Raw genomic sequence first — 27204 nt, 5'->3', positions numbered from 1 at the left:
AAACCTTTTCAAATATACATGCACTCAGACATAAAACGCTTTGTTCCTTACTTCCTTAAGAAAACTTCTTTCCTCCTGTCCAGACCTCTAACTGCTCAAGCTATACATGTTTTATATAGAAGAATCTTGCCAAATTGACGGAAATCTCTGACTGACGTCTTTCATTCCAACAGCTGTTGCCAGCGTTTTTATAGAGTGCAGTCGGATGGCACAGTAAATGCACATTCATGTGTGATCCCCGTTAATAGGCCCTGAGTGTAGATGTCAGAGTGTGTAATGCAATCGCGTTTTGTGTAACTTTGATTGCATCCTCACAGGCATGCCCGGAATGATATCTTCCCTGGCTTTGATGTTACTTGGCTCTGGCATTTATAAGCGGCGTTTACTAGCATACTAGTGTTAGCGACGCCTCCTTTGGCTGGTGTCGCTACACGTCGACTCGCCGGCGGTCAGGGAACGCTTATGCTAGAGCGAGGGCAATGTTTCTCACCCAGACTTTTCCATATCTCTTCCCGTCTCTCTCTCTTTGTTTATTAGTTACGTGGCCTCTGCTATCTCGCTGCGATATCGCCTGGAGGCCAGAGGTGCGGCCCCTGAGCAGACGTGAAGAAACAACCAACCCCATTTCTCTCACGTCTCTCAAATATTTAACATCGTCCCAGAACTCTGCACACCCTCGACCTTTTCTCACATGCCGTTCGGGCAGAAATCAGGTCTCTGAAACCTCCCTGATTGAGAACGTATGATTATTTTTCACAGCTAAAAGACGGAAAAAGGTTGCATAAATGATCTTGAGAGAGAGCAGAATTGATTTAGTAGTAAGGAGGAGGAGGTTGCTTTAGGCGAGTATAAATTGCACCAAGCTGATCTGACAAATTTATCAAGAGTCGCTCGCTCACAGAAATCAAAATTCAGCTGTTTGAGAAAGAAACTTAGCACTTTGTCCCCCTCCTCCCGCTTTATTTCTCTCTTTTTTTTTTATTCTATATTTAACGAGGATATTGAAATTGAAATAGTCACCGTTCATGGGCCGTTTTACATCTCCAGTAAAAGCCAGTGGGTTTAATGGTTCGCAGTGGTGATGAACCACGTGAGAAGTGGCTTTTAATGCTCACTCTTTCGCGCACGGCAAATGGAGCAATCAGAGAGCCTGCCAACACACACGTACAGCCATCCGTCCCTGATCTCATCCCAGCGCGTGTGGGAGAATGAGTGGGCTTTGGCTTTTTCCGCATGTGAATACCCTTACAAATATGATTTTACATACAAAGACCGCAAGCGCAGGAAAGCGAGAGCAAGTGCATGTTTATGTATGCGTGTGCACTTTTGCATGTGTGAGTTAACCTTTACATCCCTCCAACCCTTAATTACAGCCCAGCTGATGTATTTTTCCTTTTTTTTATCCCCTCTCTGTGCTGTTAAGTAAAACCAAGGTCACAATAATGGGAATATAAGGTGAATGCCTTTCAAGACGTGCAGTTAACGTGAAAGGGGCCCACTGAATCAAATCATTAAAAAACCCTTAATTATTTTTTAATTATTCTTGCAACTATTCAGCTTCATATTGGCATGAATTAAAGGGGTAATGAGTGGGTGAGAGGCAACGGGGCCAGGCGGGCGGCAGCGAGGCGTGGAGGAGAGTTTTAACCGAGAGATGGGCGACATATTGCCAGACAAACGCCTTTAGTTTGGTAAATGGAGTCTCGCTTCACACCTTACGGCTCGCTGACTTCCTCTGTTCGGAAGGGCCGTGGCTCAGCGTGGCAGACGCGATATAGCTCACCTTCAACATCCTGTAAAGCGGCACGCCGACAGGTAGCCAAATGGACGCAGTGGTGTGAGATGGCTTTTGTAGAGGGAATGCAGACTTTTAAGTGTAGCTTGGTAGAACCACTCGTCTGGTTAAAACTGCAGGAGATGAGTGAGTTCAAGGCTCGTTTAAGACTAGAGTTGTGTACACTCAGGTCAGCCTGAGAGACGTTTTCTGAGGACAGACAGCCAATCAAATGAAAGCTTTCTGTCTTTTGCACAGTCATTCTGTCAGATGAACATCTGGGCTGTTGGTTTTGGTATGAAGTGCAGGGTTTTCACAGTAGTGGAAAACGTGGAAACATCATTGAAGTTTGGATAAGGAAAAAATGAAAATTAATTTGATTTTATTTCATTAAAATTAATAGAAAAGCCATGGAAATGGTGCTTTATGTAGTATACATTTTTTTTCTAGTTTGCTCTAAAATATGCAACCAGTTCTTGCACTTGTGTAGAGAAATGTTTGATTTATGAGTAAATTGTTCTTTTTAATCAGTTTGTTTTAATGAGCAATATGAATGATTCATTAATGAATCTGTCTAATTAAAAAAAAAAAAAAAAATTCAATAATCACAAATGACTGGAAAGAACATGGGAAAAAATTAAAAAACATCATGCATTTACTTGAATGCAGGGTTTCCTGCTTAATTTAATTTAATCTTTTCCTTTCCGTTATTTCCACAAAAGTCTTATGTATTTCATGTGACCCCAGAGATGCATAATTCGAGTTTTGGTCAACATTTTAGGTTATACATTTTAGAATATTATGTTAAAAATGGTAAGAAATTCATTTTAATAAGTTTTAAAATGTCCTGCATGGTGACATTAATTTATTGAAAGAACAAATATTCCAGTTAGCCATTTTTAATTAATTAATTAATTATTTGAGGTTGAAAAAGCTGCATGTGTAATGGCTATAAAAAGACATTTTCATGTCTCATGTCATATTTAAAAGTACATTAAAAGTACACTGAATATATTTTGTGTCAGTGCTCCCTTTTTAAAGTTATACAGTGTTGTAAATTGGTAAGTAGCCCACAATTAAGTACCTCATTCCTTAAGTAAGCCCGCATTAAATCTGTAAACAGTACGTGTGATAAGGAGTTAATGAGGGTATCATTATTCTACTTTTCTCCAGCAGCTGCAGCCAGCGTTCCCCCAGGCGCTCCTCTGCAGCCTCTGCGTGTCCGAGGGCCTCCGTGCTCTGCTTCTTCGGTCAACATGCACTTCCATGTCAAATAGGTCATCCATGCAAAACTGCGATTTTTATCTTAATAGGCTTTCCTGGGTAAATTAATAATCTGAAAGTAAAACAAACAGCGGTGGGTCTGCGGTGGCCGCTGCGGTTAGCCAGAGCTACGGTTGGAGATGTGTAATGACAGTGTTAGTGGGTGCGAGCCGGTCCCACTTAGGACTCAGTAAAGGAGTAGCTAGTTGAAACTAGCGGCTAGTTCAAATAGGCAAAAGTAAACATGGTAGCATAACAGGAAGCCTTTCTCGTGTAATATTTTTTTTTCTCTTTCAAATGCAGGAAAGGGAAGAGTATTATTGTGAGTGTAATATTTTGAATCTTTGGAGGTGAAAACACCACACATTTTTGAACGTTATTTCCAGGTGACCATCAAAGGCGTAACTAGTTACTTCTAGTTAAAGTTCACTGCTATTTGCAGATTTTTGCATCTTCACATTATTATGTGGCTACTAAAGTATTTTGATTGATTTTAGTGATTTTATATTTTAAATGGACCCTCGGTTAACAACCCTGAGAAGTAATAAGTAATAGTAATGTTTGTCTTAGATTTTCACAGAATTAGTCATTGATAATTGTAAATGATTAATACCATCTCTACTTTTCTGCTCTCGCACACCTGTTTCTGGTTTTTGTCTAATAACCTTCATTGTTCTAAAGAATGAAATGTACCCCTGACCGTACTGTGCACACTTAAAATCAATGACTCTCACATGCTTCAGTCTGTTCCCAAAGCTTTTAATCAGAGCAAGGTGTGCCATTGCGAGGTGTTTCACAGTGATAAAGCACATACAGTCTAATGTTTACTTGTGTAGAGGAAATAGAAACCCATTCAGCTGAGCTTTTAATCAGTAACCAGTGTGTAAACACCTTTCTTGTGCTTTTATTAACTTAACACAAACCCCTCACGCAAGCAAACAGAATGAGAAAAACACACAAAAGGTGCTTTTCCATTTGACAATGGCATGATTTTGTATATTACAAACCGTACTGCACATAATTGAAGGATAGTGCCAGGAGCATCTGTGTAGGAATCAGGCAGGTGTCTATGTTTCATATTTCTCAGATGCTTAAGGCATAAATTGGCTTTTTGTGCTGATCTCTGGCTGGTTTCTACCACCTGTGTTCTAATCGTAACTGTTATTCAGCAGGTAAAGAAAACTGCTCTGAGATTAGAAGCAAAGGGCAAATTTTACCAGTGCCTTTTCCCAGACAGGTGTTGTATGTTTTAGTTCAGTCAATCATAAATAAGGAAGCCTGTCTCCATGCTGTCAGGTTTGCCACGCCAATAGAAGGGTGGACAGATGATTTATAGGACACATTCATACGCCACCTGCCAGGTGTTTAAGCTGCCTTTTAGAGGAATGCTGAGAAAAGATGAATATGCCTTATTATGGAGGCACTTTAGCCCTTAAGCAAGAAGCTGATCTTGTTTTATCCTGTTTTCATTTTTTTGATGCCTTAAGACATATGCGACTCCTTGCACCCAACTACCTCATCTTGGATGCCCAGTATCATGTGACTCGTTTAATAGCACCACAGGACAGTTTTGGGCAACTTGTTGTGCCATGGTGTCTCTTTATAGAAGAAGCACTGATGTTTAAATGCCTACATGTAACCTTCATACTAGATTCTGCAATACTGATGAATCTGGTCATTGTGAAAGTGTATGTTATTAAGGTTTTAAGGTTTTAAAAGTGCTCTTTTTTTCTACATATTTGTTTTGTGTCCTTGCTACATCGAGGTTGGCGTTGTTGTTGTTGTTGTTGTTTTTTTTTAAATCTCACATTGAAAAAAATATATATATATATATATATATATATATATATATTTAGTAAAATATCTAAACATCTTAAATAATAAAATAAATTGAATTACATAAGCTTTACAAAATAGCATAAAATATGTATTTATTTATTATACAATAATATATAAAATATAATCATTTTATAGTATTATTATTGTTTTCAGGCAATATATCTTGAATTAGGAATAATTTTAATCATACATTTTACAATTTAACAGTAAGATTTATGTTTGGGTAATATGTTTTTTTTATTTTATTTATTTATTTTTTTATTTTTTTTAAGTTTTAACGTCTGATGAATTTTTATTTGATTTGCAGTGTTACATTTCCATTGCATTAAAAGCCATTTCTCTCTTTCTCTCTGTCTAGCTGCAGGAGTACTACAAGAAGCAACAGGAGCAGTTGCACCTTCAGCTCCTTACCCAGCAACAGCAAGCAGGGAAGCAGGCCAAAGAGGTGAGACACCCCTGCCCTCTCCCTCTGTATTGCACTTCACAATGTACTTCACCCTCGTAGCACCCCGATGAGCATCCTCAAGATGGCTGACACATCATTTGTCACATAGCAGAGGCCAGTTCCTCTTGAAAACCAGAAACCAGCTCTTTGAAAATAACTGTATTCTCATATGTGAGATGACTGTATGACTGATTTTGTGCTGCACTGAACGGCACAGACCTTATAAAGGCTCTGTAATCACAGAGCATTACATGAAATCCTCAATAGGAAAATAGACGGATGCCATGTTTTTTTCCTGCTCTCTCAAGCACTCAATTGCATTTTGTGTATTAAGCAATTCAAAAATGCGGATTAAGACGTTTGGGGAATATGGATTTTCATTTCTCTGCCATTGACCAAAGTCATGCTCCAAACCTTACCAAGGGCTTCCCCGCTAATACTCGTTAAGTATTAATTTACAAGTCGCCGCTTGCTAAGCCTAGTGGAAAATCCCTATTACAACCCACTATGGTGAAGTCGACGAGTTTCTTTAATTGTCAATTAATGCACTGGAGGAGGAGAAGGACCTGATCTGGGTAATGAAGGTGAGGGGGAATCATGTTGGATCACTGAGGATAAGACTGCAGCACAACAAAGGCGAGGGCGTAATCGCCTGCCTGTGCACTGCGGGAGAGGAGATCTGCGCTAATCTGGCGGTCAAATGAAATCCAAACTTTTGTGGTTTGTGTGTCAGTGGCATGACATATATCTGATACAACTTAATCAAGGAGTTTTCATGAGGGCTTAAGGAACAGACAGCTTAGCGCAGAGATTAGCACGTAGCTGCTAGCAACACAGCAACATGCAGGTTACAGTAGCTTGTGTAGGTAAAATGAAACTAGGGGACTGTGTTTGCGTCTCTTCGAAAACATCTTAAACCAGCCTAAGAAAGTTTTCTTTAAACTGGTTTAAGATAGTCTATTTAGTCTCCCAGCATTCCCATTGGTCAGTGAGATGGTTTTGCAGCCTGCCTATCTAAATAAGCCCCAAATAGCAGTCATTAGCACATAGTTGCTAGCACAGTTACGAGAAAGATAGCCTGTTTAGCCTTGCTAGCCGCAGCCTCCACAAGCTGGTGTTAAACTGGTTTAACGTGTCTCCTAAAAACGTACTAAACTAGTGTTAGAAATAGTTTACCTGGTCAGTCAAATGGGTTTACAGATCTGAAAATAGTCTAAAACCTTAAAAATAGCAGAGATTAGCACATAGCTGCTAGTACAGTTACTAGAAAACCTGTGTAGCCTTGCTAGCCTATAGCCTCCACAAGCTGGTGTTAAACTGGTTTAACGTGTCTCCTAAAAACTTACTAAACTAGTGTTAGAAATAGTTTACCTGGTCAGTCAGATGGGTTTACAGACCTTAAAATAGTCTAAAACCTTAAAAATAGCAGAGATTAGCGCACAGCTGCTAGTACAGTTACTAGAAAGCCTGTGTAGCCTTGCTAGCCTATAGCCTCCTCAAGCTGGTGTTATATCAGTTTAGCTTGTCTTCTAACCTTACTAAACTGGTGTTAAAATGGTCTACCTGGTCAGTCAGATGGGTTTACAGATATGAACAGAGTCTAAAACCATCAAAATAGCAGAGGTTAGCACTAGCTGCTATCACAGTTGCTAGCAAGATGCAGGGTGCAGCCTGTGTAGATGAAATGAGTGGATTGTGGGATTGAGGTGAGCCCTGCAGGTTTAAAATGGTCTAGATTTTCTCCAAGCCTGACTAAGATGGTTTTCAGCAGGTTTAACTAGTCTCCCAGCTGGCATTCCATCTGAAAAGTGCCCCCAAAAAACAACAAAAACAGACCCCAGCACAAAGTATGTTAGAAGACTAGCTAGCTACCCTCAACCGGTTTAAATGAGAGAATAATCTACAGTCCAGTTTATGGACTCAACTTTACTGCAAAAAATAGGTCTCAAACACTCATCTGAGCTGTATAAGGTTGAGTGTGGTTCGCAGTCCTCTGTATTTGTGACTGAGAGGATCAGAAAACGAATGAGTTCTTGACTTCATAGCAGGTGAGAAAATGAGGCGGGGGTGGATGCTATAGGCCATGGAGGACAGGGATTAAGACCCGTTAGATATGCCCCAGACAACATCGTGACTGATAGAGCAAATGCGTGGCAAATGCACGAGGTGCCCGGAACACACGTACACAGAGTGACACACATGCACACACTCTTCAAATGAGACCAGTATCCTGACATTTCCACAGATAGTCAAGGAACGTGACAGAGACCAAGGGAAAAAAAGAAAAGGAAAAAGATTGAAAAGTGAGAGGGGAGGGGAAAGGTATAAAAAAGCATGACTAACCTTATTCAAGGCCTCAGGAGTTTTTCAGACATTTTCCCTTATTAAATATTGGAGCTAGGGAGATGGTGTGCTCTCTGAGTGAAAGGAGAACAGGGAAATTAAATTGGGAGGGCAGTGGTCAGCTCCTCTTCCCCGCGGATCATCTCACGTTTGTTCAGGGCCTCTTTAGTCAGCCTAAAATATGGCCCTGTGCTAAGTATGCTAATGTGCTTGGCCAACACGTCATAGACATGTTGTAGAAGCTTAACGTGTGCATTAAGAAATCAGAGTCTGCTGCCCCACCGCACAGTTATGATAGGTTGGAAGTATGCTGTACTGCCACCTATAATTCTTTACTTTAAGATTTTTTTTTATAGAAAAAGATGCTTTTTCTCAAATTAAAATTCAATTAATATTAAAAGCGTTTATTCTTTTTTATTTTATTTTATTTATTAAATAAAATAAAACATTTCCACTTGCTTATATACTCTAGAGCAGTGCTTCCCAAACCTGTCCTGGAGGACCTCTAGCCCTGCACATTTTGTATGTCTCCCTTAACAAACACATCCAATTTAGGTCTTGCAGTCTCTACTAACGAGCTGATGAGTTGAATCAGGCGTGTCTGATGAGGGATACATACAAAATGTGCAGGGCAGGGGTGCCTCCAGGACAGGTTTGAAAGCCACTGCTCTAGAGTACATTTTAGGTGTTAACATACAATCCTAGTTGTGGAACGTTAACTGTTAAATGGATGCTATCTATGCAAGGAAATTCGGAAATAAGCGCACTATATTAGGCCATGCTGAAGGTCTCATCTTTGTGAGTGTGTGTTTACACGTGTGTTGTCTGCTGTGTATTGGTGTTCCCCTCGGGACGAGTGCACTGACAGCACTGGACTAAAAGTAAAGCAGTCAGGCGTGAGGAGAAGAAAGAAGATAGCAACACAAGTATGTGTGGTGTTTCTTATCCCTCTAGCCCTCTTTTAAAGCCCTTCATCCTCTGAAACCTCCCATTTCTGTTGGTCCACATGGCACAGAAAACTGCCCCCTGAAGCCATTGAAGCAAACTGCATCTCTGGCCATAATACCACCTCCTCGATTTTATCATCAATATATTTTATTGAAATTTGAAACTCAAACTCTCAGGACTTTGTTTTTGTAAAGCAGTTGAAGATGGAGAGGTGACACGTTATGCTCTCCCTCAGTAAAAGAGACTTTAATTGCCACCCATATCACTGCCAGTCAGCACAAGCAGGTTGAGAGGTGAGATAGACAGAAAGAAGAAAGGGAGAGATGGTTGCCACACACATTTTTGCATCATCAGTCCCGACTTTTGCTCTTTTTCTGTTTTTTATTGTTTCACCCGCTCTCTCTATCTCTCTCTCTCAGTTTGACGGTTGAGCTGTGGAGTCACCCCGGAGTCAGCCTAATGAAGTAGCGCTGTCAGTCGGGCCTGGCGTGCCCAAACTCTGTTTGATGTGCTCATAAATCAAGCTGACAGGCCTGTTACTCCGCTAGCTTTAGCCACTCAACTGCATCTAATGTAAACAGCGTGCAGACACAATGTGTTAAAGAACTTGAACTGTGTCCCACGGGATCCAAACAGGCAGAGCAAGAGAAAGGAGAGAAGACAGGGATGAAGAGGAGGAGGAAGGGAAGAGAGATAGACATACTGAATATTGGCGTTACCTCACTTCTTTCGGTTGCGTGTTAACTGAAGGTTCTCTGTTAGCTCTTTTATCGAATCTGTCATTCTCAAAAGTTAGGGAAGAGAACAAGTACGGCCCTCCACAGTGAGCTGGGGCTGGATTCAAGAAAGAAAAAAAGTTCAGAAAATTGCACTTGACGTTCTCAGATATTTTCCATTTTTGTATGTATGCGTGTTCTTTTTTTTGGCTTTCTTATTTGCACCCAAAAATAGGTCACAATTATAAAATTAAAAACAAGACATTTGAGTTGTTTTTATAAAGTTGTTACTAAATTTCAAATTAAGATGTGCACAATCATGACAGATCATTGTTTACATTATCATTCAGTTTTTGTCACCTCAGAGTACTCGATCCCTATATGTATCATACATACTGTAGCTAGTGTGTTGCTGTAATGCTAAATATTTTTAACACCCCAATAAATTCGTTAAATATCTTAACTTTGGTGATTTAAGACAAGTTGAAGGTTATCCTAACTTCATATGGCAGTATGAAGTTAGAATTCATAATTTGAAATTAGTTGTCAGAACATGCATTTCACACATTCAAATTCTTACATTTTGTCTATAGAACAATGTCAAGGAAAAAGTTAACAGTCTCAAGAAATGTTTTTGAGGAAAAAAAAAATTCATAACTTTGTTCTTAAGTTTAAGAAAATAAGCAGAAAATATTTGACAAAAATAATTTTATTAAGAATTTGTGAATTCGGCCCCTGAACTTTGTGACAGTCACTCCAAATTTCTAGTGATCTCTCCACGTAATTACAAAAAAGGCCAAACTTAAACTTAATTATGCTACAATTTATAAATACTTAGTAAATATTTCATTAAGTGGTGAAAAATATAAAATAAAAAATTCAATGTAATTTATTTTAGTAATATGTATGTGCAATGTGTTTTTGTTCTTATTAGAGTATTGTGCTTTTAGCTTGGCAGCTATTGAAATCAGTTGAGAGTTGATTCTCTTGTGCAAAGCACTATTTGAGTTGTTGCCTTTTTCAAATGGTTCATTTATAAAGATTTGTGATTGTTAGGATGCTGCTTTTGAACAGTTGCTTATGTAGGGAACAAAGCAGCTCACTAGGTTTTGGAAAGAGCTTGTGTTTTCTTTCTTCTCTGTTGATGTTGACCCATGTGGCCCTTTCCCATGAGGCCTTGTGCCCCGGGCGGGGGCCTCAAACACTTCTCTGACAGTGAGATTAAGAAACTACCTTTAATTATTTTTATTTTTTATTTTTTCTTCCCTCCTTCAACATTTTTTTTCTCTCCCCTCCACTTTTTTTGTGCCGTTATCTCAAAGGAGATAAGGCCCATCTCTCATTGAGGGAACATCAAAAAGCGTGTCGCTGGAAACAGTGGTTCGACTCAGGACAGTTCAGGAAGGAGGACATTTATCACCACGACACCAACTGACCTTATCGGCACATGCCATGTATTCCATAGCACTCACCCTTCTTACCCTTACACACACACACACACACACACACACACACCTTCAAATCTGTACCTCTCTGCTGTAGAAATGAGTGTGTACTGATTGCTTTATTGTTTTAAAGGTGAAATGTATCATCATGCATACTTTGAACAAGGTGCACCATTGGCCAGAAAAACAGGTACAATTTTGTTCAAAAGTTCTGTTAAATTTATTAATATTTTTCCAAATGTAATGTATTCCTGTGATGGTAAACTGAATTTTCAGCAGCCATTACTCCAGTCCTCAGTGTCACATGATCCTCCAGAAATCATTCTAATATACTGATTTGGTGATCAATAAACATTTCTTATTATTATCAATGTTGAAAACAGTTGTGCTGCTTAATATATTTTTGTGGAAACCATGATACATTTTTCTCAATATTTGCTGGTAAATAGAAAGTTCAAAACAACAGCCTTTATGCAAAAAAGAAATCTTTTGTAAATGTCTGTCACTTTTGAGAAATATAATGCATTTCTTCCAAAAACTAAATAATCGTATTAACCCCAAACTTTTGAATGGTAGCGTACCCCAGCCCCATCTTCCAAAATATCGTTGAGTCAATGTTGCCATCCACTGTCACTTTAAACATCATAAATTATATGCATCACCTTTAACTTGATTGACTTGTTTTATTGATTGACTTTTTTCACCTTGGCCCTTTTTTATGTTCCTTCCCACCTCTGGCTGAAGATCTGACGGGTTTTTCTCACTCATGTCATGTTTTTATGCAAGTTTAGGGCTAGTCTTGGAATACACCGTGCTTATGTCATAGCTGATAAAACGGTTTGCTCATTTTTCATCTCTTTGTTAAACGTCACCAGAAGTCGGCTGGAACAAAAATAAATCTCTTGATAGCTGAATGATGACTATCCGCACACATTGAGACCTGTTTATGAAACAGTGAAAAAGGCTTTTGGAGTCGTGCTTCTCAAGTTTCACAAAGCTCATTTCATGCATAGTGAAAAAATGCCAAGCCTTATCGTGAAATGATAAACATCTGATGTCATATAATCTGGAACTGTTCTTAACATCGTGCACAGATGTTGTTAGTCACTGTTTATTGCCGTGTTAATTGCGAGCCAACCGCATGCTAACAGATTGCTACACGCAGGAATGAACGAGCGTGTTTGCAAGCGTGTCTTTGGTGTCGGTCCTAGACCACATGGAACTGTCATTCCCAGATAAATGCGTTATCTCCTAATGCATGAGGCTTCACAATGCACTTCGACACTTTGAACTAAGTCTCAGCGTTTTGTTGTCTGCTTGTTGTCTACCGCCACAGGAAGTGCTTTGGTGATTGGAGGGGAAAATATCTCTATTCCAGGATATGTCCTATCTAAACATGTCCTGGACGAGGTTGAAGGCTTATAAAAGCCAATGAATGTCTCGTCTTTCCCGCCCTCTCCATCCTGAAGCTCTCCAAGTCTCTTCCTCTCACTTTTCCCATCCGTTTGTTTTGTTGTGTAACATGCTTCTCTCTCTCTCTCTCTCTCTCTCTCTCTCTCTCTCTCTCTCTCTCTCTCTCTGGTTCTCAGCAGCAGCAGTTGGGGAATAAACAGCTGGCTTTCCAGCAGCAGCTGATCCAGATGCAACAACTACAGCAGCAACACATTCTGAATCTACAAAGACAGGGCCTGGTGAACCTACAGCCAGGCCAAGGAACAGTACCCATTCAGAGCCTGCAGCAAGGTACACATACAAATGCAATCAGAATACTCTTTGAGACGTCCGAATACTTTTTTTTTTTTTTTTTATCTGCTTTTGTCATTTTTATTAGTGTTTCTTAATATTACTATTTAGGCTATTTAACTTTTTTTTTCTTCCAGATTTAGCTCAGTTTTAGATTTGATTTATTTCCACTTAGTAATTTTAGTGCTTCAGTTTAAACTCGTTTCATTTTAGTTTTAGATTTTCACCTGATATTTATATATATGTATTTTATTTCTTTATTTCAGTTGACATGCTTTTCATAATTTATCAACACTGCATGCAATAATAAGACTTGTTTTCTTTGTTTCTTTAATATGAGATCTATTTTGTATTACTGAACTGGCAGATTTTTTTAACTTGATTTTATCTTGTTTATACTGTAAACAAGTGGGAACATGTACTTGTTTAATTAGACAAAATACTTGTATAGTTAAGATGAAAACAAGTAGCTTATTTTATTTTATTTTAAATTTATTTAATTTTGGTCTTTCGGATATTCCAACTAGAAAACAAGTCAAAAGCTAATTAATAACTTAACATACCAAAATTGCAGAATGTTAAAGTATTGAAGTAATTTATCTAATGTATTTATTATGAAAATTCGCTTATTGTGAAGTAAGGGGATTTTGATGAATTTAGGATTTTTGTCAGACATTTTTATTGCAGATACTGACTCACTTGAATTAATGTATAACTTTAAAGGTGCAAAACTCTTCCCCAACTCCATTAGCTCATCAATATTGACCACAAACATCTGACTCCATCTAGCCCCAGGTTGAGGTGGTACAACCACAGGCCTCTCAACCTGGTGGTCTGTCTCTTTCACACTCTCCTCTTGTCCTCAACAGCCAGAAAAACACCACAGAGTGTCTGATTCGTTTCTTTAGTGATGCCTATTAAAGGAAAGTGGAGCTCTGGAGGAAATGCAGTGTGCTAAATAAATGCAGCATCTGTGTTCATACCCGTAGCCCAGGACCAGATGGCGGTCTCAGGCTGAGGCCAGACTTGTGTCCGCCGCCCACTTATTCTTCCTTAGTCAGCCCCAACCACACACACACACACACACACAATCTCAGATTGCCCCGCTACTATACGCACAATGTTGAATGCTAATAAAGCTGGCTGTAAAATGAATCCCTTATTCGTCTTCCTCCAAAATTTGGCAATGAGCTATCATCTCAATCTATTAGAGCGGGATGGAGCCCCCCGGAGACTAACTACAGCCATGTCCATAGAGCCACATGTGAAGCTTGTTAACTTAATCAGCTCATAAAGAGATAAAAGCAAAGCTTGATTGTTGGTTTTGTGGAAGGCAGTCATTTGGATAATAGGTAAAATATGCCACAAAATTCACCGGGCTTTGTGCAGAGGCAGGGAGGGGCTTATGTGTGTGTGCACCCATTAGTTTTACACACTCCAGACGCACTTATCCTACAGAAGGAAATGGAGGTTTTGGATCATTTTTGAATGTATTTTCCATTTTTCCTTGTTTTGTCAAAGGGCCCCTACCAGTAATGTATCCTGACTGCAAACTGGCCACCATTCGCCAAAATTAGACACATCAACTTTTACAGGTTCCACAGCGGTCGTAACATTGCAAGAGCCTCAACAGGACAGAACAAACAGGGAGCCGACTCCAGTTTCCATGCCGAAATCCCTGCCACTCTTGCCGATAGGGCCTCCAAAATGATCCCAGTCTTTTATTAGAGTTCTTGACTCTCATTTTCACCCATTGCTCTTGACATCTCTGATTATTTCAGTCTTAAGAAAACATAGACTCGTCATCCGGAATCATGAGTGGGCCTGCCACACACACATGCATACGGCTGCTTTTAGAAAAGTAGTCTTTTGGAAAAAAAAAAAAAAGAGAGGGAGAGAGCATGAAACAAGGCAGAGGAAGGTTCGCAGATTGATGAAAATAATTTTTCACGACAGCTGTAAACTTTTGGCTTTGGCATCTTTCTGGCGTAGACCCTCACACCCACCCCCATTGCTTATTGCATTGTTTCAAGGGGTCTGAAGAACAATAAACTCTGGGCTCTTGGAATCCCTTCAACAAATCCTGCGACAGAGCAGAATCACGGAATTTCCCCACAATCCCTCTCTGAAAAGAAGTCCTCCATTATGACTGACCAGCCAACCATGCGCATTCTTCTGGCTAGTCATGCTTGGCTGTAGCTGCTGCTGAAAAGGATTTGTTCTCTGATCCATGGGTGGCGCCAACCGCTGTTGTTGTTGTTTTCGTGTTTGTTTGGCGTTGCCCAGTCATTCCCGCAGAAAGTCTAGAGTTTCGAACCCAAGCATTAGTCGGACTGCTAGTCGGGATGACTTTTGTTTCTTTGTAAGATTCACTTAACAGTTACAGTAAGCCATTTGAATTCCTGTCCAAAGGGCGCAACCAGATCTGAGGAACTCGGCTTAATGCTTTGTGATCACCATGCCAAACTTTTCTTTAGTTTTTTTTTTCAGGATTTGTGATGCATGTAGTTAGAAGAGGGGGCAGACATTACAGACCAAAGGGGAATTTGTAATGTTGCCTCGTGAGCAGCCTCATTGGTTATCTACTTATGAATATTAGTCAAATTTAGATGATAATCAGAAAGTTTAATGTAGTCTGATCTGTGTTAAAACAGTAGCATAAATGTTTATATATTTATTATATATATATATATTACCATTCAGAAGTTTGGGGTCAGTAAGATTTTTAAAAACGTATTCTTTTATCCAGAAGGATGCATTAAATTGAAGGAAAGTGACAAATAAATACTATTCTTTTAAACTTTCATCAAAGAATCCTGAAACAGAAATGTATTTTAAGTACCAAATCAGCATATTTTGAAAATTTAGCTTTGCTGTCACAGGAATAAACTACCTATAAAATATATCAAAATAGAAAACGGTTATTTTAGCTTGTCATAACAATTCACAATATTTCTGTTTTTACTGTATTTTAAAATAGATAAATGCTACCTTGGTGAGCATAAGAGACTTCTTTTAAAAACAAAGTCTTACTGACCTCGAACATTTGAACAGTAGTGCATATAATTTAAGTTCTGCAGAGATTACACAGTTCTCCTTTAAATTTGAAGATGACTTATGCTGCATCAAGAAGAATTTCAAAAACAATGTCTGTTTCCAAGCAGGTTTCCCTAAAGCTTTTCTGCCATTGGTCAAAAACCATTAGCCCTGCCCCAAACTCACACTATTGGTTGAGACAGTGTTGCTATGCCAGGCTGCTAAGACTAACAGAGAGATGTTTTGAAACCACCCCAATGTTTATACATGTCAGAGAAATCAACCTAAGAATGGTTTACTCATAGTCTCTGCACATTAAGTAAAGTTTTAACGTCACGACACACATCAGCTTCAGTAAACCAACTACTAAATGCTGAATATTAAACAATTTCAGGAACACACACTTTTGTGGAAAGCTGAGGTTGGTTTTCTGTGTGTGTGAGAAATGGAGAGTGTGTGGCCAACCACAGGGGGAAACGCCTCACCTGCCCCTGTGTATGTGTGCAACTGTGTATGTGTGTGTTTGGAAGAAAATGAGATACAAAAACACTTCACTGTAGGTAAACCGCTCCATCTCCACCCTGCGTCCTCCCTTCCACTTCCTATGTTCTGGCTGCTCTTTCACAAAAGTAGAAACTTGCAGAAATCGCCTCCTTTCCCCCGTCCAAGGCAACAGCACCACGCCACCGGGCTGGCTCGGTTATTTGCAGGGTTAAAATACATCCATGGCCCTTTGGTGCTCTGTCAGGTTGTCTGTGACTAGTGAACAACAGCCTGTAGCTGCAAGTGTGGCCATACATCATTTCCCTGGCCCCAGGCCTGCTGGGAAGAGAGGGAGGTTGGGGGGATGAAGAGAGCCAGGCCAGGCGAGGAGTTTTGTTTTGGCGGGGTCTGGGACAAGAATGCTGGCGGACCAGACATAATATTTAGATTGCTATTAAGTCTTTGCCATGTGAGATAGCGTAGCAGGCTGTGGCTTTTCGGGAACAGTGTGCGCCAGACGAGCTTGGGCGGCCCCCCTTCTTCTTCGCTTTTTTTACACCCTCAAATCTCCCTCCCAACCTAGACCCCCTCTGCCTTTCCAAGAGACAAAAAAACAATCCCGAATTCAGCAAGTTTGAGGGGAAATAAAACAACAGAAAAAATGCCAAGAGAGCATCTCGCCAAGATTAATTCACCCAGTGAGTTGCAGTGCCGGTCGGGACAGTGATAATTACAAATGGAGGTAGCCAGGGGGATTTGCAGAGATGTTGAGAGATAACAAAAACACACTGAAATTAGCCATTTGCTTCCTCCGATTTGGATGGGTCCTTCCTTCTGCTGTCTTGTGAACTTAACAATTCCCGCTGGCATGCCACCTTCCCGTAGTGAAGTGTGGCAAGGTGTGTGCCTGGTGTTTTATGGCTTGCCACACTAATGTCAGCGCACAGCCAGGCTTTGAGATCTCTGGGGTGGGATGCGCTGCCAGCTGGCCACTGTTCAAGATGCGGTGAGGTGGAGGGGGCTTTGGAGGTGTGATAGAGAGAGATGCAGGTTTGGATGCTTTCCGATGGAGCTCTCATCATTCAACAGTGGCTTATAGTCTTCAGCACAACAAAGAAGAGAAAAAATAATAAACATGCTGAAAAACTCTCTGTCCAGAGAAGGTTTCATCATATGCCACCTGTTGTTGACTCAGGGCTTTTAAAGCACCTTTTTGTGTTTGTGTTTCAATGGAGATTATGGATTATAGCATTTACGGTTTGCTAAAGGTGGTTGTTTTTTCTTTTCTGTCTAAGGATGTTATGGTTTATGGTAATCAATAAAGATTTTTAGTTTGTAGTAATCTTTTGCTTGCTTTCTGTCCATCTCAGCCATGTGTCCCACTGACCTGCAGCAGTTGTGGAAGGACGTGGCCGGTGTTCAGAGCACAGAGGAGGCCATGAAACATGAGGGCCTCGATCTGACCACCAACAGCTCCAACACTACCTCATACTCGGCCTCCAAGGTCTCACCTCAGATCCCCCATCATCCTTTGCCAAATGGACAGAACTCTGTGCACACTCCAAAGAGAGACAGGTCAGTGGAAAATGCACAATACTTTATAGTCTACCTGATTTTTTTATATAAATCAACACCATGATAAATCAAGAATATGAAAGTAATTGCAAAAGTGAGAAATAATAATAATAATATACATACATTTATGTGTATTCATGTGTGTATATTTATATATATATATATATATATATATATATATATATATATATATATATATATATATATATGGATGGATGGATGGATGGATGGATGGATGGATGGATGGATGGATGGATGGATAGATACTGTATACATTTATATATGACAGATATATAGATAGATAGATAGATAGATAGATAGATAGATATACATTTATATATGACAGATAGATAGATAGATAGATAGATAGATAGATAGATAGATAGATAGATAGATAGATAGATAGATAGATAGATAGATAGATAGATAGATAGATAGATAATTTAATCAAATCATCTGCAACTGGCAGGCAGATAGTAAAATCTGGATACTGGTTACAACTACAAACAGCTAATAAGTAACAACTAACAGTATATTGAAAGTAAGCAAACAAAGAAGTGCTATAGCTATGCTAATGTATTTTTGTCATGAGCATTCAGAGTGCCAACTGCTACATGACAGATTTCATAAATAGATATTTTTGTCAAACATCATATTTCAAGGTTTCTGCTGTCAGTTGCTGTTTGATGAGCTGATGTAAAATGCCTGGGTTCATTTGATATTTGGTGCTCGTGTGAGTTCCTCAGAACATAGCATGCCATCAGCATGACTGACGTCCCTGTGCCAGTTTAGCATGAGTGTGTGTGTGGAGTGGGTGAAGGTGTACCGTGATAATTTCGTTGAGAGGTGAGCAGCCGTTTTTGAGAGAGAAAGAGATAGAAAAGTGCTCCTACTCTGGGGTACTCAAGCCTTCTTTCCATTCTTAAGAGCAAGACTCTTTGAGTGGATCTCGTCCTTCACCAAGGAGTCCAGTGATGAGCATCTCACGCCTTATTCCAAAGGCGCTCCCCTGCAGAGCACCCAGTGAGTAACAAACACACATGTATATACACGCATAATATAAAACGTGAAGTAAAATGTAATATTTATTAGTTTATGTATGTATAGTTTGCATAAATAATAGATAAAAGCTCCAAACAGCAAAAGGTTTTTACGCAGCATTTCTGTTTATCAAGTTTTTAATGAACTTTTGCAGTTCACTTAAATGCCGCTGCAGTGTGACGTTTATAGCAGCTCTGTAATTCTTTTATGTAATATGGCCATTTTTCCACCGGTGGGGCCTCTAAACTACAGTTAAATGAACCCACACACACCAGCAGCACTAACACACACCCCACCCTGTCATGCTACACGGACATGGCTAAACAGAAAGAAAAGCGCGCCCTCCATCATGTTTTCTTCTAACACTGTTCTCCCTGACTTGGCCTAACACATTTACACACAAACACACACATACACGCAACTCAAAAGGGAAGAAAAACTGTGCGGTGAGGCTAATGCATGGCACATGTGGACAGTGTGGTTGCCAGTAGTTTGTAATGTCTAGCGCTCGAGCAGCTTCTGAATTGCGTGGGCCGTCCACTGCCAGCACATCTGATGAAGAGGAGGAGGGGAGCGTGTGTGTGCGCCGCATCAGGAGGACCTCATCTGCTAGCAAGCTGCTTTATATTAGGCAGTACTCTGATGTGGAGTTGGGAAGAGTTCCCCAGACCTTCAACCGCCACAAGCCGTGCTCCCCCCCCCCCAGCCCCCTGCCCATGCTTAGCAGCAGTCAGACACATGACGAAGGATTCTGTGGTCCCTGCCCTCCCAAAAAAACCCAAGCTACATGCTAGCCCGTGGCGGATGGCCAGGCCCGAAATGAAAAATTGCTGGATGAGACTGCTGGCGGGGGTTCGAGGCTGATCAGTTATGGGTCTCTACAGAAGCTGGGACCAGAGAGACCCGAACCAGACTTCTCAGCCACAGAGCACACAGTGGCTGTATCTCAAACGAAACAAGACTGTAGCATTTATCCCCAGGCCCCACCAGCAGGCCCTGTCAGCACATCAGCAGCCACCTTATCCATGCTCCTGCTGTTACGAGAAACATCTGAATATCATCCACGTTCGTTCGTAATTAGATGGCGGCTTGTTGTTCCTGGCTGCATCTGAGGACATTTGAACCTGCGTCGTAGTACAAGATGCTAATACAATGATATGCACTTACTATTGGACGCCTGTCAGTCACAATTGTGGAAAAGCTGTCGTTTTTTACATTTACCAGATCCTTTTGAGCTAGATTTGTTCGAAGCTTCCTGAAGGACTGGCTCAAAGCTATCGGCTTTCCCAGACAGGGAATGTTCGAGACTGTTTCCATTGCTTCATTGCTTTGTATTGGTTGCATGTGTGTGAGGCTACCATGCCGACTGCCTGAAAAAAATTTATGTTGATATTGACCCCAATGGGTTGTTTTGATTAAGAAAGCAGGTGTTTAGATGATTTTAAAGAAAAAATATATTTAATGGTGTCCACAAAAGTATTAAGCAGGGCAACTGTTTTCAACATTGATAAGACATTTTTTGAGCAGCAAATCAGCTATTTAAATGATTTCTGAAGGATCATGTGACTCTTAAGTCAGAAAGTTCAGTGTGACATAATCATTTATAGTTTGACTAACCAAATCTTTTTTGTCTCTTTCAGCTCGACTCATGAGGAACACACGGCCTCTCACCCGCTCTATGGACACGGCGAATGCAAGTGGCCTGGCTGCGAAGCGCTGTGCGATGACATGGGCCAGTTCATCAAGTGAGTGACAGCTGTCCGTCAAATTCCACTTCATGAGTGTGTAATGTGCTACATTCATGTCAAACCTCGTAACTCGCGTAAAACCCCCTGCCGGGCAGCAGAGTATTCATTATTACCTGCTGTGTCCCACAAAACAAGTCTGTGGCTGTTAGCATTTCCCTCTGTCAGTGTGCATTCATCCTTTTTTCGATGAGCTTGCAGATCACTTGTAAACTAAAGGCTTCTTGTTCTGTGGGGATGAGAGGATAGGCAATAAGAAAGCCCGGGCGACTGACAGCTGTGTTCAGGTGTGATGTTTGAACAGACCAGAGACGAATGAATTCCACAGGGAGGTGGGGGGTGCAAGGTTATTGCTGGAGAGAGCGTGAGACATTCGCCAGTGCTGTGGGACTGTACTCGTGTATGAAAAAAGAGAGCTAACGCTTGATAGACAGGTATTTCACAGTCATAGAACACAGAGTAAACTAGAGTGCACTCTGTAGAGCTGCAATATATAATATTTTACACTAAAATATTAAGAAGCACAACTGTTTTCAAAATTTATAATAATAAGAGGTGTTTCCTGAGCACCAGATCTGCGCATTCAGATTACTGAAGGAGTGTGTGACACTGAAGACTGGAGTAATGCTAATTTCACAATTTATTTAATAATATTTCACAATATTACTGTTTTTACTTTATTTTTTATCAAATAAATACCTTGGTGAGCATAAATGTTAGTCAATGTTCATGTACAGTATACAACTAAATGTTTAAAATAATTTTACATGACATTGTTTCTTTATTAATAGATTACAGGTGCAGAACATTGATTTTTAGCCTAGAAAAAGTTCTCTCTAATGTGTGTATTGTAGACCTTTTTGGTATAGTAATAGTATTAATACTAATTTTTAGTATTACTTAAACTTTTTTTACACTAAAGTGTTGATACACTAAAGTTAAACAAAAGGTACACTAACTTTGATTCCTTTTTGGGTCTGTTAATTTCTGAATTCAGATGGTGACAGTGTGCAAAATTCCAGAAATGAACAGTATGGTTTTCACACAATTTTTCCCAAAGGTTCAGCCTAATACTTTTGCACAGGAAGCTAGTTCACACATGCCCCACTTGTAACCATAGAGACAGATGTTCTGTTCCCTTCCTGTTGACCCGTCCTGTATTGTAGAGGAAAAGAATGTGTGTGTGTGTGTGTGTGTGTGTGTGTGTGTGTCTGATCAGGTAGCTGCCCGCAACTCTTCAATGCTGTCAGAGGCCGATTAGCTCCCCACTCCCATAATTCCGCCTCTCCATCCCTGAGCGCTCCACTGCTGGGTCAAGCAAATTGTTTTCACGCTTCGTTAGTGGTTTACTTAATTAGCTCATTTACAATTAGAAGCTTTTGTTTCTTGGATACAAGCAAAGACATCAAAAAGAGGCTCCCTCCCCTCCTCTATCTCCCTTTTCCCAATCTTCTTTCTTCTCGCCATCTCTTTTTCTTTGCGCGTGTGTTTGCCAGTTTGGGGTCTTTAGGGATGCTGGGGGGGCGAGAGGAGATAAAGAGAGGAAGAGATCAGACAGGGAAGGCGATGTAAACAGTCCCATTGTCTCTGTGTGTTAAAATAATGAGACTTCACAGTGGAAAGTCCTGACATGTCCGCCTGTCACAGTGGTGCGAGCCAGACTGTTGCCGCTGCCGTTGCCCCAGTGGACTCGAGGCTCACGACGCACAAGCTCTCTGCTGTTTATTTTCTCTCCCTCAAACACCCTCCTTTGATATCCGGCAGGTCAACTTCGTCTGTTACAGTAGCCGGGTGTTCTTGTCCGTTAATGAGTGGCGGTCACATCCCTGCGTGTTTATTTCCTTTGACGAGATGCTAGGCCCTCGCATCGTCTTTTGACTCCAGAGCTGTGCTTCCTCAAGGGGACCGCTGTATTGACAGGCCGGAAAGATGTGTATGTAAATTTCCTCCGGTTGTCCCTGGCGACGGGGGTGAAGAGCGTGTTCGGTGCACGCGGGCGGGAGCGGGAAGCGCGTATGATAGTCGCTGACACACACATCAAAGAGCCGGAGAGTCTGGGAAAGTTTTAAGAGTAAAGCTGTTGTTTGGTTGCGTGGTGTCTCATTTCACATAGCCTCGGGGCAAGCAGAGAAGGGTGGGGGGGGACACGAGATAAGAAGGGAGGGGGTGACAGATATTGCCGTCAGTGCCGTGCACCGTGGCCTAGTCAGAACACTTTAGTCATCGCTAAAGACAGGAAGAGAGGAGACTCTCTCCCTCTCTCTCCCCTTCTGTTCTTTTTGTCTATTCTATAGCCCCATCTGGCTGCCTGCCACTTATAGTAGGAAATGAGGCCCACATGGAATCGGTGCCCGCTGAACGAACGCCCGCCATTCACAAAGCTCTACACATCCCTTGCCCCCATACATGTTCAGTTTGGGTAATTTAAAAATGCTTTCAGCTTCCAATAAGGGCACGTTCACACAGATTGCGTTCTTTTTGCACTGCTATTTTAGTTGCTGGTCTATCTAAACATATGCTAGATGGATGTTTTTGACCGTCATACCAAGGTTTTCAAGATGTTAATTTTGATCGATTTGAACTGTTCCTTTAGGGAGGCAAAGGTACAGAAGACATTCTTGTATTTAGAAATGCCAGACAAAGGTTATATTATATTATATTATATTATTACATTACATTATATTATTGTTGTCCTGGCTATAGCTAAGCACCTCTTTTGAGATTAAATAATTAGCAGTTGCTACTATAACACACTAGTGATGTTTAACCCGCCCCCTGCTTCTTTTGATTGGTCCAGTGTTTTGAAATGAAACATGATGAGCTGGTCAGCATGTCAACAGTTGATCTTGTTTTAAGTTGACTTTGTTTCTTGTGGTACTCATGCGTAAGACAGAAAAAGCAGCAAGATCTAGCAAATGCTTACATAGAAAAACTATTAAAAAGCAGTCCAGTTAAACACATACAACATGAACCACTAAGAGTGTAGTACTCTCAGCTCTGTTTAACACCACTTTATATATTTTTAAAATCCCTTTCACAGAATTCAGCGCAAGAAATGCTGAAAAAGTCTCTTGTCAGTTTAATCTGGACATAATAGGAACACTTTTTCTCCCCAGATGAAATCTCTTGTTTTCTCTTTCTCTCTAGCTAGAGTAGTGTGAGAATGCTAAAACACTCATTCGCTCTCAATCTTCATCCTGTCTCTCTTTCGTTCTGTTTCACACACTCTCATCCTGAGCTCTTTAATGATGTTCAGTTTTCTCTGGCATGCCGGGGCGACATGTGTTAGAATACTCAAGCCCTTTGTCGGGGCTGGCTTGTGACTTTTTTTCTGTGACCATTGTAAATGCTCCTCAAATCCCTGTCGGGGTGCAGGGAGTAAATACTGCCTCATTGTCGGCTCTCTCGGAAAAACGCTGCTACTGTTTATTATGAGCCATAAAACTTGTGGTCTGTTCCTTTATTCAGAAAGAGAGAGAGAAACGGGGGGTGTAGAGGGGCAGAGGGAGAGTAAGATGAGATCATGTTTTTGTTATTATCATCATGTGCTTGCAGGGAAAAAATGTCTATCTGTGCCTGGATTAGTCGAGTGGGTGACATCATTGTTTTTGTTTAATTTCTCATGAGAGAGCAAATGCGCACCCCTCTTTTCCTTCAGTCGGACATTCAAAACGGTCATGTCATGCGCCAGGTGTCACTGAGATAAAGCAGGCCGGGATCATGAGGACGATTGTGTATTGCGAAGGTTAAGATTCTGCCACTCACACTCACTTCCGTTTGCCGCTCTCCCATCGTGAAGAGAACTAAACACGATGGGCCGCCCACGCCAGAGAGGAGGGTGCTAAAAATGCAGGAATTCCCTTGACTGCACCAGTATTAAAATTCCAGCTGATACAATAAACTGAGAATTATTTTCATGTTGTGGCTAATAATTGATAATTGGCTGATATTAAAAGTTTGCCTATAGAATTTAAAAATGAAACATTAAAAGCTCAAATTTGGTGAATTTATTGAATTTATATATGTTCGCAACATTATAATGTACATTATCAAAAATGGATATTAATTTAGTAATGTTTTTAAAGATTAAATGAGATATACAGTATAATATTGGCCAATACTGATAACTTTTGAATAAAAATTTGAATATAGCCAGCATGGGACTGATATATTGTGCATCACTAGTCTGGGACAAATAATATAAAGTAATCTTCAGGAAGATTTTGCTTTATAATGCTTCCAGAAAGGGATATCTGTGACCCCTGACCTTGGAGTCATTAAACCTCACCAGGTGTGTTGTTAGAAGGTGGGCGTGGCCAATTACAAACCTGGAGAGATTAATGACATCATCGTTTGGAAATAGGAATGTTTATTGGATTATAGAGATGGGTTTATATGTGCAGGGGTTGACTGTTGTGTGATTGCAAGTGTGGGAAAATTGTAAATAAAAAGTGAAGGACGAGACAGATGGCTTGAAGGAAAGATCCAAGATCGCAGACCCTAGAGTCCATCTTGGTATCCAATCCACACCATCACTTTAAGCTCTTACTTTTCTTTTTCGATTGTGCTTTCTCATTTGGTTCTCAGCCCTGCATCATCTGTCTGTTTTGTTGTGTTTTGGAGTGTTGTTTTGGATTGCTTCATAAAGAAAACATGACTCGAATAACTATGGGCAGAGCTCACCCATCTGAAGCAGAGCTTGATGAGTAAAACAAATGAAGTCATATCCAGGTGTTTTTTTTCCCCTTTTTCAACTCCCACTCAGAGTTCATGGCCTACGGCACTTTCTGACAAAAAAACAAAACCGTTTCCAAAATAATATCCCACTCCAGCTGCATTTCGACTGAATAACAGAGACATTAGGACACTCGTTCAGACCTAATATAGAGAGACGTTCATGTCTAAAGTTATTTTCTTTTCTTTCGATGAGTGACAATAAATACAATAAAACTTCTCTGTTTTTGTTTTTTTCACTTTCAGCAAACAGCATGGTCACATTTGCTCATATGACACAATCCTCAGCGGAAAACTCTTTCCACATCTTTCATGTCCTAATATTGTTTTTATTTTCTTGCGAGAGGAAATTGAGTTATACGCCTAGTGAAAAGTGTGTTTTCGAGTGGAAATCCACTATTGTTAGGGGTTTCCTCTGATAGGGCCGCTGTGATCCCAAGAGAATTCCATTAAATGTTTCTTCTCCAAAATGGAAAAATAAACAGTTATCTGTGCTCCTATTTTGATGTGGTTATTTGTTTATGTGAAGTCATGGTTTGACGCCGCAACTGGATCTCTGATGCCTCAGTGACCTCTGTATTTGGGTTTAAGTGTGTGTGTCGTCAGGACATGACGCCCGGGCATGTACAGTAGAGTTGACACGTTAGCATACGCGGCACAAACTGTGAGACAGTCCCAAAAGGCTGAGACACAGCCGTATAGTGTGTGTGTGTGTGCGCACTGTATCAAGCAGGTCAGCGACACGGTTTGTGGCAGATGGTCCAAATATGCTTACAGATCTCCCTCTGGGAGTTTAGATAGGGTCACAGATTGATCTAGTAGACTGTGTATCAGGATATGTCATCACATGTTTGCATTTCTCTCTCTCTCAGGCACCTGAACAGTGAACACGCCCTGGATGATCGCAGTACGGCCCAGTGCAGGGTCCAGATGCAGGTCGTTCAACAGCTGGAGATACAGGTGGGATGCACGCACAAACGCAAAATCAACATTTCTCTAAAAATCTTGCAAACGCAATATTCAAGCTGCCTGACTACCTCTTTTCCTGTGTTTTCATTTGCATTTGTGCATTTGCCAGATGCTTTATCCAGAGTACATTTTTGCCTTGTAATTATGTTGCAGGTACAGTAACTGTCAACTTTACAGGATCGTGGCTTGAATTTGTGTTTACCAATATTGTGCACTGATGCTGAGACTTACAAACCGCACTTTCACCCAGCTGGCATGATTTTCTGCCCATTACATGTCACATGAGTTGATAGAGATCACTGGAGCTTGTAAAAGGAAGAGTGATGTAGAGTGTGGGTGCGAGAGAGGAGGCCAGAATATATGCCTTTGATGGATCCCAATTAGAGAGTTTCCCAGCACCTCTCTCATCTCTCATGCCACGGACTCTCAGCAAGCACCGCGAGCTGCCTGTCGCGCGCATATACACTGTGTCATCTCTAATGAGAGAGCTGATAAGGAGAAGGGTGGACATGGGAAGTGCTAGAGACTTCCTTTGACCACAGACACCCTCTGTGCTCTGCTTCACTCTCCTGATGTTGTCCAAATTACAGTCATTTTTCTAATCAGCTGAGTGGTTTTGTTATTTTCAGTAGGGCAGCACTAATAATTTGAAAAATAACTGATATTACAATTTGGTTGTCCCGATTAACTGCTACTTAAAAAATAGCATGGCAATCAATTATCATTCAGTTAGAATTTAACTGTCCCTAAAAAAAAAAAAAAAAAGTAAATTGATTAAATTGAAATATTGAATTAGCTGCATTCTAAAATAATAATTTAAATTTAAGTTAATATAATATTTAAATAAATGAAAAAATGTGAACATAAATCACTTGTCAAAATCAACAAATATCCATTTGAAACAATAATAATAAAAATAAAATTTTAAAGATTTAAAACAGTTTATTCATGTTTAAAACATAACAGTAAAAATTAACTGATTTTGATTTCTTCATTTTTTTTTTTTTTTTGTGGCAGTCCCATTATAATAAAAAAAAAACACAGATGCTGTATATAAATTATCGTGCAGTGTAGACTTTATCAATAATAATTGGAATGTGTGTGC

General features: G+C 40.3%; 1 protein-coding gene across 14 annotated transcripts in view; it reads left to right on the top strand.

Annotated features, from left to right (window-relative positions):
- Positions 1-27204, top strand: part of foxp4 (forkhead box P4) — a 294987-nt gene that overhangs the window by 248559 nt on the left and 19224 nt on the right. For 11 of the 14 annotated variants that reach the window (XM_058790704.1, XM_058790698.1, XM_058790701.1 and 8 more), the window contains 7 exons: positions 5235-5321; positions 10907-10963; positions 12363-12516; positions 17406-17610; positions 18538-18633; positions 20292-20396; positions 26003-26090. In XM_058790704.1, the coding sequence (XP_058646687.1) occupies positions 5235-5321; positions 10907-10963; positions 12363-12516; positions 17406-17610; positions 18538-18633; positions 20292-20396; positions 26003-26090 (792 nt within the window). The remainder of the gene's footprint in view (positions 1-5234; positions 5322-10906; positions 10964-12362; positions 12517-17405; positions 17611-18537; positions 18634-20291; positions 20397-26002; positions 26091-27204) is intronic. The other 3 variants (XM_058790711.1, XM_058790709.1, XM_058790710.1) reach the window with 2 other exon arrangements.

The sequence above is a fragment of the Onychostoma macrolepis genome, chromosome 11 (genome assembly GCF_012432095.1).
Source record: "Onychostoma macrolepis isolate SWU-2019 chromosome 11, ASM1243209v1, whole genome shotgun sequence".
Taxonomy (NCBI): domain Eukaryota; kingdom Metazoa; phylum Chordata; class Actinopteri; order Cypriniformes; family Cyprinidae; genus Onychostoma; species Onychostoma macrolepis.
The sequence above is the reverse complement of the archived record's forward strand: the minus strand, read 5'-3'. Positions and strand labels throughout refer to the sequence as shown.